Source organism: Choloepus didactylus, chromosome 1 (assembly GCF_015220235.1).
Source record: "Choloepus didactylus isolate mChoDid1 chromosome 1, mChoDid1.pri, whole genome shotgun sequence".
Taxonomy (NCBI): Eukaryota; Metazoa; Chordata; class Mammalia; order Pilosa; family Megalonychidae; genus Choloepus; species Choloepus didactylus.
The window spans coordinates 91,099,674-91,117,931 of record NC_051307.1 but is presented as its reverse complement, the minus strand read 5'-3'; the positions used below and the strand labels follow the sequence as shown (position 1 = coordinate 91,117,931).

The 18,258-nt window shown below is 45.2% G+C and overlaps 1 protein-coding gene across 15 annotated transcripts in view; it reads right to left on the bottom strand.

Annotated features, from left to right (window-relative positions):
• Nucleotides 1–17,449, bottom strand: part of KALRN (kalirin RhoGEF kinase) — a 749,960-nt gene extending 732,511 nt beyond the window's left edge. For 7 of the 15 annotated variants that reach the window (XM_037837206.1, XM_037837198.1, XM_037837215.1 and 4 more), the window contains exon 1: nucleotides 17,017–17,448. In XM_037837206.1, coding sequence (XP_037693134.1) covers nucleotides 17,017–17,089 — 73 coding nt within the window. In that variant the 5' untranslated portion in view covers nucleotides 17,090–17,448. Of the gene's footprint in view, nucleotides 1–17,016 lie in introns of all 15 variants that reach the window. The other 8 variants (XM_037837128.1, XM_037837181.1, XM_037837192.1 and 5 more) reach the window with 3 other exon arrangements.
• Nucleotides 17,450–18,258: the final 809 nt, after the last annotated feature.

The following is an 18,258-nucleotide window of genomic DNA, read 5'->3' as shown; positions in this document are numbered from 1 at the left end:
TTGGAATGAGAACAGTCCTATAAAACACAAAAGTTGCCCTGTGTTAAAAGAGGTTAAAAGAGTAGGTTAAAAACAACAGCGAACAAACAACTCCACCACAGAAGAAGCAAAGAAGCAGCCCTAAATTGGACTTGGTTTCTGCTTCTTAATTCTTGATTTAAATTAATCTTATTTACTGGTGTTTTCTACAGAATATATGTTCACAAATACTTAGACTGATGCTAAAGGAATTAAGCTGTACTTAGAAAAAGCAAAACTGACTGGAACTAGTGAATTTAGAAAGCTGAAGAAACTTGGAAAACAGGCCCTAGCCAAGTTAAGAGGGAAAACAAACCCACTAAAGGCCCCTACCTCACACATTAGTCATAGTTAGCAAACTGAAATGCAACCTCTCAGAAAGTATGATTCAACAGTGCAGCTCTGTATGAATATTTATGTAATCTATTTCTGCTCCATCGCCCTCATAAGACTGGGAGCTCCTTGAAGACAAACTCGCCTCTGAACCACAGCACAGGATATGCAACAAGGGATCACTAAACAAAGTCATACCCTTGCACGTTTACATCCACATAAACACACACACATATACAGCTGTAATACCAATGAAAGCAAGTCTTTGAAGCTCCACTTCTAGACAGATTTTTTTCCCTCAAAATTATTGTTTTAACTAGGGTAATACTTTTAAAAATATAATGTCCTTTTGTCTTTTGCGTGTCCTTAAATGTATTTACACACCCACTTATTCTGCCAGAAGACTTAATTTGCCTCAGAGAATTCTGAGATAGTTAGAGCAGCAGATAAAGGGAACATGTCAACGTTCAGCTATTGACATCCAGGATTGGATTTTTTTAGCATGCAGCTTGAATTCTCAAGTTCCCATTAACATATCAAGATCCAGTCTGGGTGGGTTGACCATTGTGGCTACTTTAAACCAGAGGTAAAAAGTACTCAGGAAATGACATAAGGGAGTTCCTGCCACAGGGAAGGAGGGAAAGTCCTCTCTCTCAAGCTTCAGGGGAACATCGGGAAAATTCAATCTAGCAGATCAGATACCAGATCTCAGACCCTACTAGAGTCCCACTTCGAGGCCGAACCAAGCTTTGGGAAGGGCAACTTTAGAAGTATCCCAACAAGTGTGAAGGCATTGAGTACCCTACGGCCACTCCTGAGGATGCTGCAAGCCTCTAGGCCAGTGCCCACCACTCAGTCATGCACCACAGTCAACATGGTGTAGAAGTGAGAAGATGGTGGTGAGGCAAGGAAAACACAGCACTGGCCAAGTTGAGTGTCTAGTTAGATGAGCCTGGTGCAGAGCTTCTATCTTCTCACAATTGGCACTATGTGAGTTCAGGATCCACAAATGTCTTCATTCTCTGGTGACGGTACTCAGCGATGCTCAGAGTCAGCAACCAAGCAATGGCCTTGGTCAGGACTAAGAGGTTGCAGGAGGCAAGACTTCAACCCCGTAGGCCAATAGTTAGGATGTGAATTTTAGTTCTGGGTATCAGCACAATACCCCCAAAAGCAAGACAGGTCTAGCCATACCTTGGCACATACCAGTATAGGGACCAGAACAAAGCAGACCAGTCCCCAAGCAGCAAAGCACCACACACCTCCCCTCCCCCACCACTCCATCACAAGTTCACACAAGCACCTTGTGAAGAGGAGTGGGGGGCAGAAGAAAGACTGAGTGACTGAGCAATTTTCCTGAAAGAAACAGTCACCCAAAAGGGACAAATCCAAGAAAACATTTATATACTGTATGCTAGCAAAAGTGGAGCAGGGGCTCACAAGAAAGATTAGCTCCATTTTAGGAAAATTTAAAAGCTATGTTTTCTTTGCACATCTGAGTAATAATAAGAAACTGAACTATACTCTTGCTTGCCCATCAGAACGAAAACCTCAACCATTCTGGGCAATTAGATGAGTCTTTCTTCCACTCGCAGACACACATCTCTTTTACAAAATCAAATGGAATATATCATGAAACATTTCACTCCATCCCTAGTGCTGCCAACTTCCTACCAGACGTGGAAAAATGTACAGTCCTCAAGCACAGTATGGCTGTCACTCCCCTCCAAGTCCCCTATCTCAGCTTTCAACCACACTCAAAAATAAGGGATACCCCAGAGAAAGGCAACTGACAAAAACCTTTTTCATTTAGACAGCAATTTTGCTTTTCCAAAGCATTTTCTTTCTATTGTCTCATTTTATGTCAGACTACTCCTATGAGGTATGTATGTTTACCCCTTTTACAAATGAGGAAAGAGGTCCCATCTGTAAAAACAGACATGTTAACTGGCTTGGCCAAGTCACAGAGCTAATTAGTGGTGGGTAGAATTGGAAACCAAGATTTCCTGAATCACATCCTTGGATTCTTCTGGCCAAACACAGACTGTGGCTTTTGTGCACACACCCTAAAACACTTCCATACCTAAATGTGGTATTGGATTTACATTACACTCAAGCCCACAGAAATCACGCGGCTTTTTTGGTTAATGGTGACTGCAAATCTGGCTCCTAAGTCACTTAAAAGCACACAGCAAGAGACCAAGAGTGGCCATTACCATTTATTTAAATGTCACTAACAAAAGTGTTCTTAAACATTACACAGAAACTTACCCTTCAGAGAACAGGAACTGGCTATGCTCTCTCTCTCCTGAGGATAAAAACCTACAGTTGTCCTACAACCTTTCAAAAGGATCAAATCATCAGTGACCCTTCTTGTTACTCTTTGGACCACATAATGTCCCAGAACTAACAGTAGTCCACAGTAAAGCTGAGTTATAAATGCCCATCATTAAGAGAAGGTTAAGTAAAATATTGTCCATCCGCACAACAGAATGTAACACTACTCTTAAAACAAATGAGATAGATCTGTATGTGCTGACATGGGAAAATGTCCATGATTACAAAGTGATAAAAGCAAATTGCAGAATAACAGGTATAGCATGATTCTATTTTTGTTAAATAAAATAAGAAAGAAATCCATACATTTTTATAAACATGTGTTTATATATGCAACAGGTACATATATTTGTTGAATTTATCCCATGGGGAAGAGGAGGGAGAAAAGGTATTTTCACACTTTTGACCATATATTTTATACTTCAGTTTTGTTTAAGTGGTTTTACAACAGTTAAAATGTTAATGCCTTTACCCCTCCAAACAGCCAGCAAGTCCTCTGTCTCCCGACATCATCCCCGTATGAAGATTAATTGACTTATGACTGTCTTACTCTGCTCATAAGTTATGTGCACACTGTGTATCATTAACAGAGCATTTAAGTTAATTGGGAAAAATGGCTTCATTTAAGAAAATCTCAACCCCCAAAATTTGTTTTACACCTTAATTCAATGATCAAAACACAAACCATAGATCAAGGGATAAAGTACACATCAGGAAAAAAAAAAAAAGAAGGAAATATCTCATAATTAATTAACAGGTTCTCTCCATGTGATGGTATTACAGTGGCTTTTCTATTCTTTATATTTCATCATAGTTTCCAAATGCTATACAGTGGGCCAGCATTACTTTTATAACAAGGAAATAACTTCAATATAAAAACAAATATCCTGTGAAGGTACATCTAAAATTGAATCTCTTTAAATGAAACCTTGTTTTACCATTAAATTAACCTGTAACTTACAGACACTCGATAAATACATGTTAAATGAATCAATGAATGAGTGAAACTCTCTCTCTGATTGATCTCTAATTAGCCATTTTTTACCTATAACAGTCCCCCAACCCAACAAGACCATGAACTCTTCAAGGACAAAGAACATGTGTTACCCATCTTTAGTATCCCCCTTTGTGACCGGTATAATACTGGGAACATGGCAGACACACAATATTGATTAATCAATTTGTATGTCTTAACCTTATATATAAAGGGAGGTCACATCTTTACTTTTCCAGTGCCTATGAAATATATGAATATTTGTATGCAAGTGGCAAAAGGGGTTCCCTCTAATTAGTCCAGACTGAACATACAGCAATATTTCACAGTCAGTACTGATTTCATGGATCTTTTTTTAAAGGTAAAATTGCCTGTCCACAAAAATGATTCACTTCCTTATTACAGGGTTTCATTATTTAAAAAACTCACAAATGGCCTACACACTACTAAGTAGCTCTCTAAAATAGAAAAAATCCAGCCAACTGATACTAATCAAACAAGTATCACCTGAAAGGCACCAAACTGCGTGTAGAGAATACAGAAAGTCCGAAGCTAAAGGTGTGTACACCTACTTGGAGAACCCAGACATACATATTTTCTAAGGTGGGATCCCCAAAAGGCCTGACAGCCATCGATATCAGTAAAATTCTGGGGAGACACCAGTGTCCACACACAAGTCTGGTGCTCATCTCATGCCCACCCCACACTTCTCATCCAAGTCACCACCCAAGAACTCAGGAGTCTACCGTTTTCACCCCACTCCAGAGCCTCTATGGCTGGGCAAGAGGCAGAACCCTGCGTATCCGGCCCACTCTGAACTCAACCTTACAGATGATTCTTTCACACCATTCTCATTCATTCTCCAGAGAATGGATCCATTCTATCTCCTCTCTCCTCAGGCGCCTAGTATTCCTCAGCCCTGGCAGAATACCTTGGCCCTATTCGTTAAGAAGCCTGAGGTCAGCTTATTAACAGCTACAGCATCAAACCTAAAAGCTCCCTGGTCTTTTCCCCAAGCCACAGAGGAAAAGGTACCCCCTCCAGGGATCTCATCCCTTTCTGACTTTTGAGGAAGCTGGTGCCTATCAGGTACTCCACCCAACACATGTATTACCTTCTAACACCTTCAGTGTCTAGCCACTTTTCCTCCTAGGACTTTTTCAAACATGCAAGGATTTTTCACTCTCTAAAAAAACAAAAACACAAAAACCTTTCAAAAATATACACATGCATAAAGTTATAAAATTGCACCCATAAATGTACAGCTCACTGAAATTTCACAGATAGAATACACCTATGACCAAGAAACAGAACACTTATCAGTACCTTCAGAATATCCTTTCAATTACCATTTTATATTGCTCCTTACTTTTATTATCAAACTCTTGAACAATGACCTGCACTCATTGTCTTAATTTTCACCACTCCTTATCCATTTCAGCCCACATATCCCCTCTTTGATAAATCCTCCCCCAACCCATCCAGATGAGGTTATCCATCCTTTCTCTATAGTCTATTGCACATCGTGCAAACCTCTTTATGGCACTTAAAATACACTGCAATCATGTGTACATGTCAGGCAACCCCACTGGCTTGTTACCTCCTTCTGGGAAAGGATTATTTCTAATTTCTTTGACTGCCCAGTGCCTGGCATTTAGTGGGTGCACAACTGGTGTTTGACACTTTAATAAATGAATAATGCAGGAATGGATTAAGAGATCCACTCACTGAAATCTAGCACCCTGCTGAAATTGATCAGTTCTTTGTACAGTTATCGTGAAAAGTAATGATATTTAACTGTTAAAACTCTGTGATTGGGAACATGAAGAATGACTAGAAAATTATACTAGTGTAATATTTGGTTAAGCATTCTCTTTGTGTCCAAGTATCTGAACATGTATGTGCCAAAGCACTGGGGCACCGAGAAGAGACTTAAAATCTTGCACTTCCCTCCATCAAAGCTATGGCATTACTCCTACTGGCTCTCTTTATTCTATCACCACACAGCCGATGTGGAGACCTGCCAGTCTTTTTTCCCAACTACTCCTGGAGTCCTGATCCCCTCAACCTCCTTTCTGACACTAAGTAATCAGAGACACGAATCCCCCAGGAGCCCCAGGCCCCTCCTCCTAGCCCCCTTTTGTCACATCCAATTAACCATCTGCCAGTCTCCGGGGTCTCCTTCAAGGCCCACTGTCCAGCTGCCAACTCAGTACTGTGCTCTCCCCTTCAAAGACACCCATTGTCCCTGGACTGCAGGGTAAGAGTGTAAAAAGCCAGGATTTCAGCCACATCCCCAGTCCCTCAAATAATTGTAATTGCAAACTTAAAAATCACGTCCCTCCTATCTCTGCACTGTTAACAAAAAAGAAAGAGATAGACAGACAAAGACAGAGAGGGAGAGAAGAAGAGAGAAAGAGAGGAGAGAGAGGGAGGGAGGGAGAAGAGAAAGGAAGATAAGGAAAGGGAGGGAGGGATGGAAGGAGGGGGAGAAAGAGAAAAAGATGGGGGGAGAGAGAGAAAGAAAGACAGATGAAGCCTCATAATTTTCATGATTTGGAAAATAAAGGTAATATAATCATAATATATATGTAATAAAATATGTAACAATCATACTTGTAATATAAACATACTATAAATATGTGGTAGACTAAACTGGGTACCCCGATTTGGACATGTTCTCGATCTCTGTCCTCATCCTGGTGGGTGTGGACCCATTGTAAATAAGATTTATTTAATATGATACTCTTATTAAGGTGTGGCCCAACTAAATCAGGTTGGGTTTTAATCCAGACTACTGGAGTCCTACATAATCAGAGTGAAAGTCAGACAGAGAGCAGCCACGGGGAGTCACCAGAAGCTGGAAGTCAATGGGACCCAGAGAGAGAAGCCAGGAGTGGCTGCCATGTGCCCTGCAATGTGACCTAAAAGCCAGGAACCAAGGATCATCAGCAGCCAGCTCCAGAATGCCACAATCTTCTGGGAGAAAGCATTCCTTTGCTGACACTTCTATTTTGTACTTCTCTTGGCCTCAAAAAATAAATCCCCATTGTTTAAGCCAATCCACTATATGGTCTTTATTTTGCAGCTGAGAAACTAAAACAAAATATATATTATAGTAATATAGTTAATATAGTATAGTTAATATATAAATATAGTTAATATTATAGCAATATAGTCATATAGCCCCATTTCTATTACTATTACAATTTACAATATAAATATAACTATTACAATGTACTATAGCTACATTATACACTCACATACATATACATACACACAAACATTATTTTAAGCAATACTGAGAGGTAAAGATATTTTTTACCCCTTTCACAGATGAGAAAACTGAAGTGTAAAGAGGTTCCACCTGCACAAGCTCATACAGCTAGTGAGTTCCCATTCTGCTTTAAAATTCTGTGATTCTGGAACTGTGTCACACCTAAAGAAACTCCCCATCTTCTTCTGCTCTAGGGAAGATAAGCCCAGCCCTCCACAGCCCACCTTTTGGTAATAACAGCCCCCAGACCCCACCTCCCCACCGCCACGTGAAATTCCTGGGGAACCTCCAATGAAGGTGGGTTTTTCATTGCATGACAGTTCTTGGGTTTGCCTCTAAAACTAGGGGTAGAGAGTGTGTTTTGACACCAAAGGAAAGGATGTGCTCACTGGTATCTTCCCTCCTGTGTGAGGGGTTCCTCTTCATGGCAAAGAATGGAGAAGAGGTTCTTCCCTGATCCCTACTCTGCTCCTACTTTCTTCCTAGGGCTTCTAAAGGCATTAAAGAAACTCTGGAAATTCCCTGGTAGACATGGTATCTGATGGTCAGGCACAGCTCCCTCCCCAGGAGGCTGCCTGCCACCTTCTTGTCTGAGTCCCCTCACCCTCCTTGCTTCCTGCACACTTTCTGCCTCACACTAGGTATACAGGGGTTGATTCTGCAGATCCTATATAACCAGAAGCAAATCCACCTTAGCCTGCAAAAGGAAGCCACCAGCACTTCTAAAAGGATTGCTAACTGGGATCTCTAACTGGGATCTCCAGCCTTGCTTCCAGGATTCTCAGCCCAAGGGCCTCCTAGGACCACACCAACCTATCCACCCATTTCACAGCTCCCCAGGCATGACACCTCTAGCCTCTGAGTCTTCAAGCCAGATGATGCTCTCTCTACCAGGGCTGTCGATAAGGCTTTCTGTGCCCTCAGCAGATACCCCTGCCAACCAGCTAAGCTTACTGAGTTCTGCCTTACCCCCAATCTCCAAGAAAGAAGCATCCTCCTCTGCTTCTCTGCTGACGCCTCCCCTCCCTCAGTTGACCTTGAGATCCACCCCTCCAAGCTCATTCAGGATCTTCTTCCATCAATTGCCCGCTCTCCTTTTTAAATATTCATTCTCTTCCTCAAGCCTGCCTTATCCCTCTTCCCCACTCCTAGATATTCACATTATCTTCCCTACCCTAAAAAAAGCCTCCCCTCAACTTTGCTACCCATATCCAACTACCTTACTATTTTTAACCTTCCTTTCACAGCCAAACCTTTCCAAAGAATCATCTATATGCACTCCCACCACTTCCTTACCATCCACTCACTCCCCATTCCCCTTGCAATTTGAATTCCACCTCCCATACATGACTGAAAGGTTCCCAAAGATCTCCTAGCTTCCAGAACCAATGGTGTTTGTTCAGTCCTCATCTCCCTCAACCTCTTTGCAGCATTAGACCCTAATGTTCAACTATTTATCTTCAAGCACTGCCCTCTCCTGGTTCTCCTCCAACCATTCACTTCAATCTACAGCTCTGTCCTTGGCCCCCTGCCGTTAAGTCTCTCTATACTTTTCGTTTAATATCTCATTTATTCTGACAGCTCCGGCCTTACAGTCTTACAGATACCTCCCAAATCTATATTTCCAGCTCTGGCCTTCCTTCAAAGTGCCAGTCTCCCTTCCTTATATGCCTTCTGACTCAACACCTCCCTTAGCTATATCACTGACACCTGAAATGCAACATGTCTCAACCCAAATTCTCCATATCCTCCTGCTCCTGCTGCCTCCCCACAGCTGCTCCTCCTCTTCTATAACTCTTGATTTTCACTAAGGACACTTCCTTCTCCCATCTTCCAGGCTCTAAATTTTGGAGTAATCTTTGATTCCTACCTGTTCCTTAACACCTCTTCACCCAAGTCTCCAAGTCCTCCACCAGGTCCCTCATATCCATCCCCTCCTCTCCATTTCCACTCAAGTTCAAGTTCAGACTCTCCTAACCTCTCACAGTGGTCTCCTAATCCATCCCTTGCTTCCAGACCCTTCCCCAACTCCAACAGACTCTCCAGAGGGCTGCCAGGCTTATTTTCCTGATCATGTCACTGCTCCATTCAGAAATTTTTAGTGGTTCTCCAAAGCCAACTACAGATAGACCAAACTCCTTGGCCTGCTATTCAAAGCCCTTTATGACCTAGGAGTCCAGTAAATGATGACTGAAGCAATCAACCTGGCCCCTACCCCCTTTCGAGTCTTATCTCCCATTGATCTTGAACCTGCTCCCTCTGCTTCACATAAACTGGAAGACTTACCGTCCTCCCAAATATGCCACAGATGTCACTCCTCATCTTTCTAACACCATTTCCACAACCTGGGATCGCAACAGGATTTCCCATCCAAATCCTACCCACCCTTCAAGTCCCAGCTCAAGAAGAATGACTTCCTTGAGTGCACAGCTCATCTACCATTTTTCACTTTCCTAGTTGTGCATTCCTTATATCCATATTTCCTAGCTAGGGTCCAGCTCCCTTCTAATAATGCCATTGTGGCAAAAGGGAAGGTAACAAAGCTAATTCTCCAAGAGTTTCTTCTTTAAATCCTGAAATTAATTCCTCTGTCCTCCTTTCTGTTCCCTTACTCATCAGCAGACACAATTTCAAGCAGCTGTATTGATCCAACAGCTCTGTGACTGTCAATCATTTCCTAGTTATTGCACTGCCAATCATTCAAGCACAAAGGAGTGGCAGGAGAAGTCTGAACTGCACGCAGACAGGAAGGGAATAACTCACTGCACCCATCTGAGGCTCGGCAGTGCAAAACTCCATTCTCACTAGGCTCCTCCAATGGCATCAGGCCATGTGGCCCAAGGCCTAGAGCAGGAGGGTGGCTTTTTAATATTTTTGCAGAAAATGTGGACAGAACAGGAGTGCCCGGATCTGTTCTAAGGAAGGTGTCCCATCCTGTCCCCTTAGGAAACCAAAATGAGAAAGACTGCGTCTTTTTCTTGACTGAAAAGGCCCCATGCAGGTCAGATTAAATAAGATAATACTTGTCAGAAGAAGTACTTAAAGTAACAGAATGCTCAATTTGGAAGGAACTATCTACATGTATTTGGATGGCAATGTACAATTTATAAAGACCTTTCACATACAGTATCTTATGTGAGTCTCTCAACAGCCCTAAGAGGGGGACCTATGATCTTCATTTTACAAAGACATTAAAGTCACTTGCCCAAGTAATTCAGATGAGTAGAGGGCAAAGGGGTGTGTTCTCTGCTCTCTGGTCTGACCATCTCAGCCTCGTTCACAGACTTTCTCTACTCTTCCCATTCTTTAAATCCAAGTGCTCCCCACGGGGGTGTATTTATATCCATTTTCCTTCCTCCTCTATATTCTTTATTTTAATGCTTTTATCCACTTCTATAATACAGTATGTGGCTTTAGTAGGCACTTGATAAATATTTGTCAAACAAACAACTAAATGAATGAATAAAAGAGCTGAGATCCAAACAATCCTGATTCCACCTTGCACTTTATCATGCAGTCTCCCTGGCACCATTTCCTACCCTGTGCCAAAAGCCTTTCTACAGCCCCCCTTTCAGAAATTCCCCCATCTCTGTGCCATCACATTCATTTAATAATTAAAACAGCAGGAACAACAGGCATTACTAGGATCTCTTGTGCTCCTACTGTGTGAAAAACTGCTCGATGCTCTGTACACATTATTTTCCTATTTAATCCTCTCAACCTGTGAAAAAAAGCATTATTAGTCCCATTTGCAGCCTAAAGATCAAAGAGATTAAGTAATTTACCCAACAATCTACCCCTAGTTAGTGCTGAACCTATGTGCTCCAAAGCTCATGATCTTTTGACTATACCAGGGTTTCTGGAGCTCCGCATTATTGACATTTCAGGCCAGATAATTCTTTTTTGTCTTGTGCATTGTAGGATATCAGCATCTCTGGTCTCTACCCATATGATGCCAGTAGCACCACCACCTCCAACTTGTGACAACCAAAAAATGTCCCCAGACTTTGCCAAATGTCCCAAGGTGCAAAATTGTCCCCAGTTGAGAACCACTGGGCTATACCATGCTGCCTACCCCCAAAAATAAACTTCCAAGTTCCAGAAACAGAAATAACTTGGAAAAGTAAGTGTTCATTTTCCAACATCCAAGAAGGGTTCCTACTTTACCTGTTCCAGTGTTTTATTAATAGTTACAGTCAGGAAGATTTTTCTTAACTTTCACCTAATTTCTCTCTATAGCTTCAGTTTATTCCAACACTTCATCTCCCAAAGGATTATCAAATAAAATTGGACAGAATGTTGCAATAACAGCTATTGACAATTGGCATCATGGCACAAGGATGAATCAAAGCTTCCGTATCTTACTGATGTGGGTCTGGATGTCACTGATATGTTCTAATATGTATCAATGTAGAGATAACCTGTATAACTACAATATTAGAAACATTAACAACACTCCCTCTCCAAAAATCACAAATTCTCTTAATACCCCCAGAAGTTCCTGGAAAATGGTGTGATCAAAAGCCCAGATCCTAGTTTTGTCCAGTTGGAATTCATTTCCAGGTAGAAGTGAAGAAGAATCAAGAAGGGACAAGAAGCATTGCATTCAACATCATGTTTACATTCTGGAGCACAAAGTATAATGTCAAAAAGAATTGTTTTTCCTTTGCCACAAAACAGAACTGAGGAGGCAAGGGACCTCTCCCTTTTTAGGTAACTGGCAATGCACAGACTGGGTGGTGATATTTACTCAAAGAATTGCACACAAACATAGGATGTTGGTCCACAATCCCCGTTCCCTATGATCTGGAAGTGAAGACAATTTCAGTTTCCCTGTCTAAGGGGTAGGATGGGGATATTATCTGAGAGAAAAGTTTAAAGAGTCATAAAGTGGACACCAATATACCAACACCTAGAATGAACAAAGGTTTATATTTTGCCACATTTGGCTTATTTATACCGGGGATCAGGTCTTTTGTTTTGTTTTGTTTTGATGAATTACAAGCTTTTTAAAAGATCTTTTTCCTTCCTCCAAGGAACAAAAAACTTCAATGGGGAGACAAACTCTACCTGAGTGAAAAGATCAAATAACAATACAATTCCCTTGATAAAGTGAGAAAATGAGTATTGACACTGAGTATTTAGGAAGTCAGTGGTGAAAGTTGGTCATTGTGAGCTGTGAAAAACATATATATATATGTGTGAAGCCCAAGTCCTGAAGCATGAGTTGGATTTGGAGAGTGAGGGTGCAGGGATGGATGATTCAAGCACAGTGTGAGTCAAGATGCCCTTGGGCAGTGAGAAGCTGGCTTGATTGTAGCTGAGCTGAGAAGTGTGGGCTTGACCCTGAAGGCACTAGAGAGTCACTGTTGGTTCATTAACCACAGAGTGATGTGATCAAAGTAATGCTTTAGAAAGTACAATCTGCTTGCAGGTGCCAATCTGGAGTGAGGGTGATGGAGTGGATTCCAAGGGATGAGAATGAAAGCCACTAAAGGAGCCCACGGGAAGCATAATGGGATCTGGCCCAGAAGAAGGGTCTTGAGAATGAACAGGAAGGACTAAATATGAAAGGTTATTCAGCAAGGGTTGTTAGAGAAGAGAGATTCCTTACAGATAATGCTAAGGCTTTAAACGTCATGACTGGGAGAGTGTAGATGCCACTTACATAATTACGGAAATCAAGAGGAAGAGCCTGCTTGGGTAGTAGGAAAGAAATTCAGAGTTGAGTTTGAGGCTGGCTGAAGTCTAGGTAACAGCAAACACTCCAGCTGAAAATGTCTGGACTCACAGGATTAAAGCTAACAGGATGACAGCAATAGAAGATATTTATATATCAACCTCTCATTTATCCTCTTACTTTTCTTCCTTTCAGTCAAAGAAAGTGGTTTCTCCTTTGCTCACTAAAACTAAGACCTTACTTTTGTTAGGGAACCTACTCTTGTCTCACCTCTTCAGGTACCTGACTCAACAATCAAGCAACTTCAATTTTCCTCTTCACAAGTTCTCTCTTTTATTTTTAAACCAGTTTTGTCTCCCTGAAAAAAAACTAAACTTTTCTCATTGCTAGCATCCCTTCTGGCTAGCACTCAACTCCCTCTTATCTTTCACTGATAAACTCTGCAAGTAACTGATTCTTACCACCCCAAATCTCTATCATTGAATCCGTCTTCTAAGACTGCTCCCAAGAGCTTGCAGTGGCCTTCTTTTTTATCATACCCAGTGACTCTTGCGCAGCACTCCTGCTCAACCTGCCTACAGCCTTCGGCACATCAGAACCCACGCTGACTCCCTGGGTGCTCCAGGATCAAGTCTCCTTTGTTGCCACTTCCTAGATAAGAGTTTATCCCCCAAATTCTGACTTTAACCCTACCCTTTCTTCCTCCTTAGAGAGCTGAAACACTCGCAAAGCTTCAGCTGCATTTGGCCGTGACATAGAAGGCTTCCAAATCAACATCACCAGCCCTAAGCTGCTGCCCATGCTCCTGTCTTGAATCCCACACTTCCAACTACTGACAACAGAACTCCACCTGGGTGTCCCACAATTGCCTCCATTTCTCCATGTCTGAAGCTAATTGTCATTAACTGCTCTGTAAAATCAGCTCCTGTCCTCAACCAAACCAGGTCAGTCGGGACACAGTCAGTCTCCTAGCTCTCAACCTAGTTACTTCAGTTTCCTCATGGGCTTCATTTTCTTTTCCCTATATAACTAGTTTGTCAACAAATCCCCACATTTCTATCTTAAAAACGTCTCTCAGAGTCATCTCTGACTCCTCATTCTCTCTGCCACCAACCCAGACCAGACTCCCTTAGCTCTGGACCATTTTTGCATCTCCCTGACTTCCAAGACTCTTTTCTCTTCTCCACTTCATCAGTCATATTACCCCCAGATTAACCTTTCCAAACACCAATTTTTTCATGATGTACTACTGCTCAAGAACCTATAATGACTCCTTACATCCCTGAGTCAAATCCAAACCCCTCTCTTGGGCTTTCAAGACTCTCCCTATCTGGCCCTGCCCTACTTACCCAACACTCTTTCCCATCCCTCACTAATCTACACCTTCCACTCTGTTAGCCAAGCTCTTCAATGACCCAGCCTCCCATGTTCTTCCCACTTTCCATCCACCCTTCAAGGACCTCCCTATGCTCTATCTCCTCTGTAGTTGTATGGACTTTTTTTACAGTATAGCACCATAACATTTAACAACTAATTAATCTCTAATTAAGCTGTGTCAATCTTCTTTTAAAAGTTCTTTGTGAGCCAGGACCACTTTGAATATTTCTTCTGTATTCCACAACACCCTGGACCACAGAAAGCTCCTAGTAGGAGCATTCATCACAGCCTGTTGATTAACTGGCCAATTTGTTTCTACTTCCAGTTCTGAGTTCCCACATCTTCCCTCATCTGCCTCATAACCAGTGATCAATAAAAATCAGTGTCACACATCTTCCCAGATAGGAAGAGGGAATTTCCAGGTACACAATCCGGAATTTAACAATCCATAAGAACAGTAGACTGAGATGGATATGTCTGGGTCCACGTGAATGCAGGCAAGTGAGATTTAGGGACTCTGGCTTAATCAGTTCTGTCAAAAGAACTGAAACACCAAGAAGAGGACAAGTAAGAAACCAAACTGACAGAATTATTTGAAACATGCCTGATTAGAGACACTGTACGTCAGGGTTCTGAAAAAGCAATTGCCAGCCTGGTCTTTATGCATGCAAGATTTCCCACTGGAAAGAAGGGGGTAACCCTAGTGCTAGGGACTTTGAAAATTTGTTTGAAGGTTTCTCAGTTATTCAATTGAATAAATCTATAGTCTATGCACCCTACAAGGTGTTCCATAGAGATGAGGAATCAGGATGGAGAAGGTTCAGAAATGCCGCCTTCTCCTGGCTTAAGAATCCCCAGCAAGGGCCTAGGATAGAGACTGGTCAGTGAAGGGAGTGAGGATCAAGAAGCAGAGCAGAGAGGGTTACACAGGGTGAGTGGTGATCCTAAAGCCAGCCACAGGCAGCCATATGCATTAAGGAATTAACTTTTCTCTTATTTTTAGTGCACTTCAGATGTAGCCTCCCCTCAACAGGGCTGCGCAAAGAAGAAGAATACCCTCAAAAGGAGTATCACTGAAGACTGACCTCAGTCTGCTGTTCACTCTGTTATCTGAGCCAGGGATAGATAAAGTAAGCCACACTGTGTTTTGAAAGGCTCTGGGAAAAGTAACACATTGGACCATTATAGGCCATTAACACTATTAATGCTGTGTGAATTCATTTGTCAGAAATTAGCAAACCTCCAGAAACAGAGCTCTGCTCCCAGGGCCTGGGACAGAGAATGGACAGGAACTAGTGTTTCTACGTAGGAAAAGAGAAGGAAGGGTAGGCACCAAAAGATGAAAATGGGGTCTGAAAGGGAAGATGGAAAAGCTCACACTTCAAGAGTTGTCCCCCAGAGCTAAGAAAAAGCATCCTCTTATTCCAGATGGGAGGTGAGACGTGGGCTGGGCAGGGACCCACTTGGTGTATCGCTTAACCCCAGAACCTCTCCTCTAGTACAAACTTCAGGTTATGAAGTTAGGCACCTCTTTAGAACCCGTGCTTTGGGTCCTGGTAAGCTTGTCTAAGTGCATGTGTGTGAGAGAGCGAGCAAGTGGATGTGGGTATGTATATAGAATCCAAGTCTGGGTTAAAGGGAAGAGGAACCGAGGAATGGCTGAGCCCTGGGAGGTAGGACAGGATGACAGGGGTTCTCGTGCTTTCTCCAGGCCCTGGCATCCGTTTCTGTCCTCCTGCTCTCTCCTCCCTAGAACTACTAGAGAATGAACGTATGGGTCAATCAGGTCTTGATTTCCAAAGCCAACAAGTCTCCCCAACAAAGCATCCCCATCCCCTTCCCTAGAGATGACCTCCAGGGCAAGGCAAATGGGTTTAGGAAACAGATGGATGCAGCAAGCCTCGGAGCTAACCTGACCCCTGACCCCACCAGTTCATGTCCTCTAATCCAACTTTCTAAAAGACAGGGCAGATGTATGGGGCCCTCATAACTTGTTGGACTCCTTGGGACAAAGAGTCCAGACAAAATGGTTCCAAACATATGGGAAATGGGGAGCTACACACAGGGAAGTGGTGGAAGCCACAGGTAAGGAGAAATGGAGAATCCCTGGCTATCAGAGAAGCAGGTCCACAGGTGGTGGGAGATGAGGGTAGTCTGTATCTGTTCTGGGGGAGGAGCTGTGTAGCCAGGGAACAGAAGGAGCTACAGACCTGGGGAATGGGAGGTGGCAGGGGCTGCAAGGAGCTGTAAAAACAGATTTCAGGGCTCTACACACCACAGGCAAGCGAAGAATTAAGTGGGTGTGTGTGAGGGGGACGCTAACTCACACTTCCAGGAATGAGTGATTCTTATGAAAAGCTCATCCGTTCCCAGAATTGGAGAATGGGGTGGCAACTAGAGGTCCGAGGCGCCCACAGCCCTCCGGAGCTCTCAAGTCTGAAACGCTGTCCCCCCCACATTCACCCGGCACGACCGTTCTCCTCCGCCGGGGTCCTATCAGTCTGCAGCCTGCCCCTCTCCCGGTCCGTACTGCCCCTCTTCGCAAATCAGGGCCCCAATCCCTTGCCCCGAAGAGGAGTGCCAGTCCTGGGCGACCCGGAGCCCCGCTGACAGGCGCTGGGGGGAGGGAGGAGACGAGAGAAGGGCCGGGGACGCCGGTAGCTTGAGCGGCGAGCTGCAAAGTGATCCAACATCGCCCCATCCCCGCGCTCCGGGAGAAGGCGGCCCGAGGGAACCGCCTCCCGCCTCCCCAACACAGACTCCTGCCACTGGGGTGAACGCCGAGGGGCGCCGAGCTCCCAGCCCCCACCCCATCCCGAAAATGCAACCAGCATTGCCATAACAACAAGAACCTCCGCAACTCCAACCCAGACGACGAGAGGGGACTGCACCCCCAACACGCACAGCCCAGCAACAGCCCTCCTTACCCAAACTTGTCCGAGATGCCGCGTCCAAGACAGTAGCCCTCACCCCTGGCCCCTCGCCTCCTGGCCAGCTTACCTGTCCGGAAAAAGGCGTCCACGTCCGAGTCGGCTGCTCCTCCTTCCTCCGCTGCCCCCTCTGGGGGGTTCATGACTGGGAGAGGGCGTACGCGGGCAGCCCGGGGCTGGGGAAGCCTGAGGCCGAGGGCTGCTCCGGATGGAGGGCGCGGAGCGCAGCGGCCACGGCCGCAAACCTGGCGGACTCCGGGCTTCGAGGGCGGGCTGCTGAGGCGGCGGGGTTAGGACAGAAGACGCCTAGCTTCCCTCAGGCGGAGGCGCGCGGCGGGCTGGGGGCGCCTGCCGCCGGCTCCCCCATGGTACCCCTTCCCTGGGGGCGCTGGCCGCCTGCTGTGTGGCCGGGGCCGGGAACCGGGGTTTGGGCTGCCTCGGCGCCCGCTTTCCCCTAACAGCGGCAGCTGGCTCTCCTCGCTCCTCTGCCTGTCTCTATTGTTCAGCCCTGCTCGGCTCTCTCCTCTTTATTTTTCCTCCTCCCTCCCACCCTCCCTGTCTCTCTACCTCCTCCCTCGCTCGCTCGCTTTCTACCTCCCTCCCTCGCTCTCTGGCTCCCCCTCTGGCTCCCTCCGCCGCCGCCGCCGCCTCCCCAGCTCCTCCCCCCGGCTCCGGCTTCCTCAGAGCGGACCAACAATGACCCAGGCAGCACCGAATTGAACTGAAGCTCCGGTCCCGGCCGGGGTCTCTCTCCGGGCCCCCACGCGGCGCGGACGCCTCCCTTCCCTGCGACCCCGCACCGGCCTCTCCGGCAGCCGGGAGCCGAGAGCCAAGCCCCGAGCTATTGTTCGTGGCTGTGCTAGGCCGGCTTCCTGAGCCCCGCAGGAAAAGCCCCGGCCGGGAGGCGTCCGAGGAGGGGCGGGGCCGCCGAGCGAGTCCGGGGCAGCCGGGCGCACGCGGGACTCGCGGAAGGGCCTCTGCGGCCGCTCAGCACCGAGCTCGCTGCCTTTCGGCTCACGCTATCTGCGCTCGCAGTGGGGCGGTCACCTCCTCCCCTCCGCTTCTCTCCCAGGTGTTCGGGAGGAATCCCCAAACTGCCCGCCCGCCCGCCTCCTCTTCAGACCGGTCCCCCAGCTGGACTGACCTATCCCTAGAAGCTGGACTTCCATCGCCTCCTTCCTGACAAGCTCTCTCCTGTCTCCCTCCCCTCCTGAGGCTCTCGCCTTTTCCTCGTTTGCCCTTTCCCCCCTCACGCTCTTTTTTTCTAGCTTTTCTCCTCTTTTTCCTTTTTTCAGCGCCCCTTTAAACATCT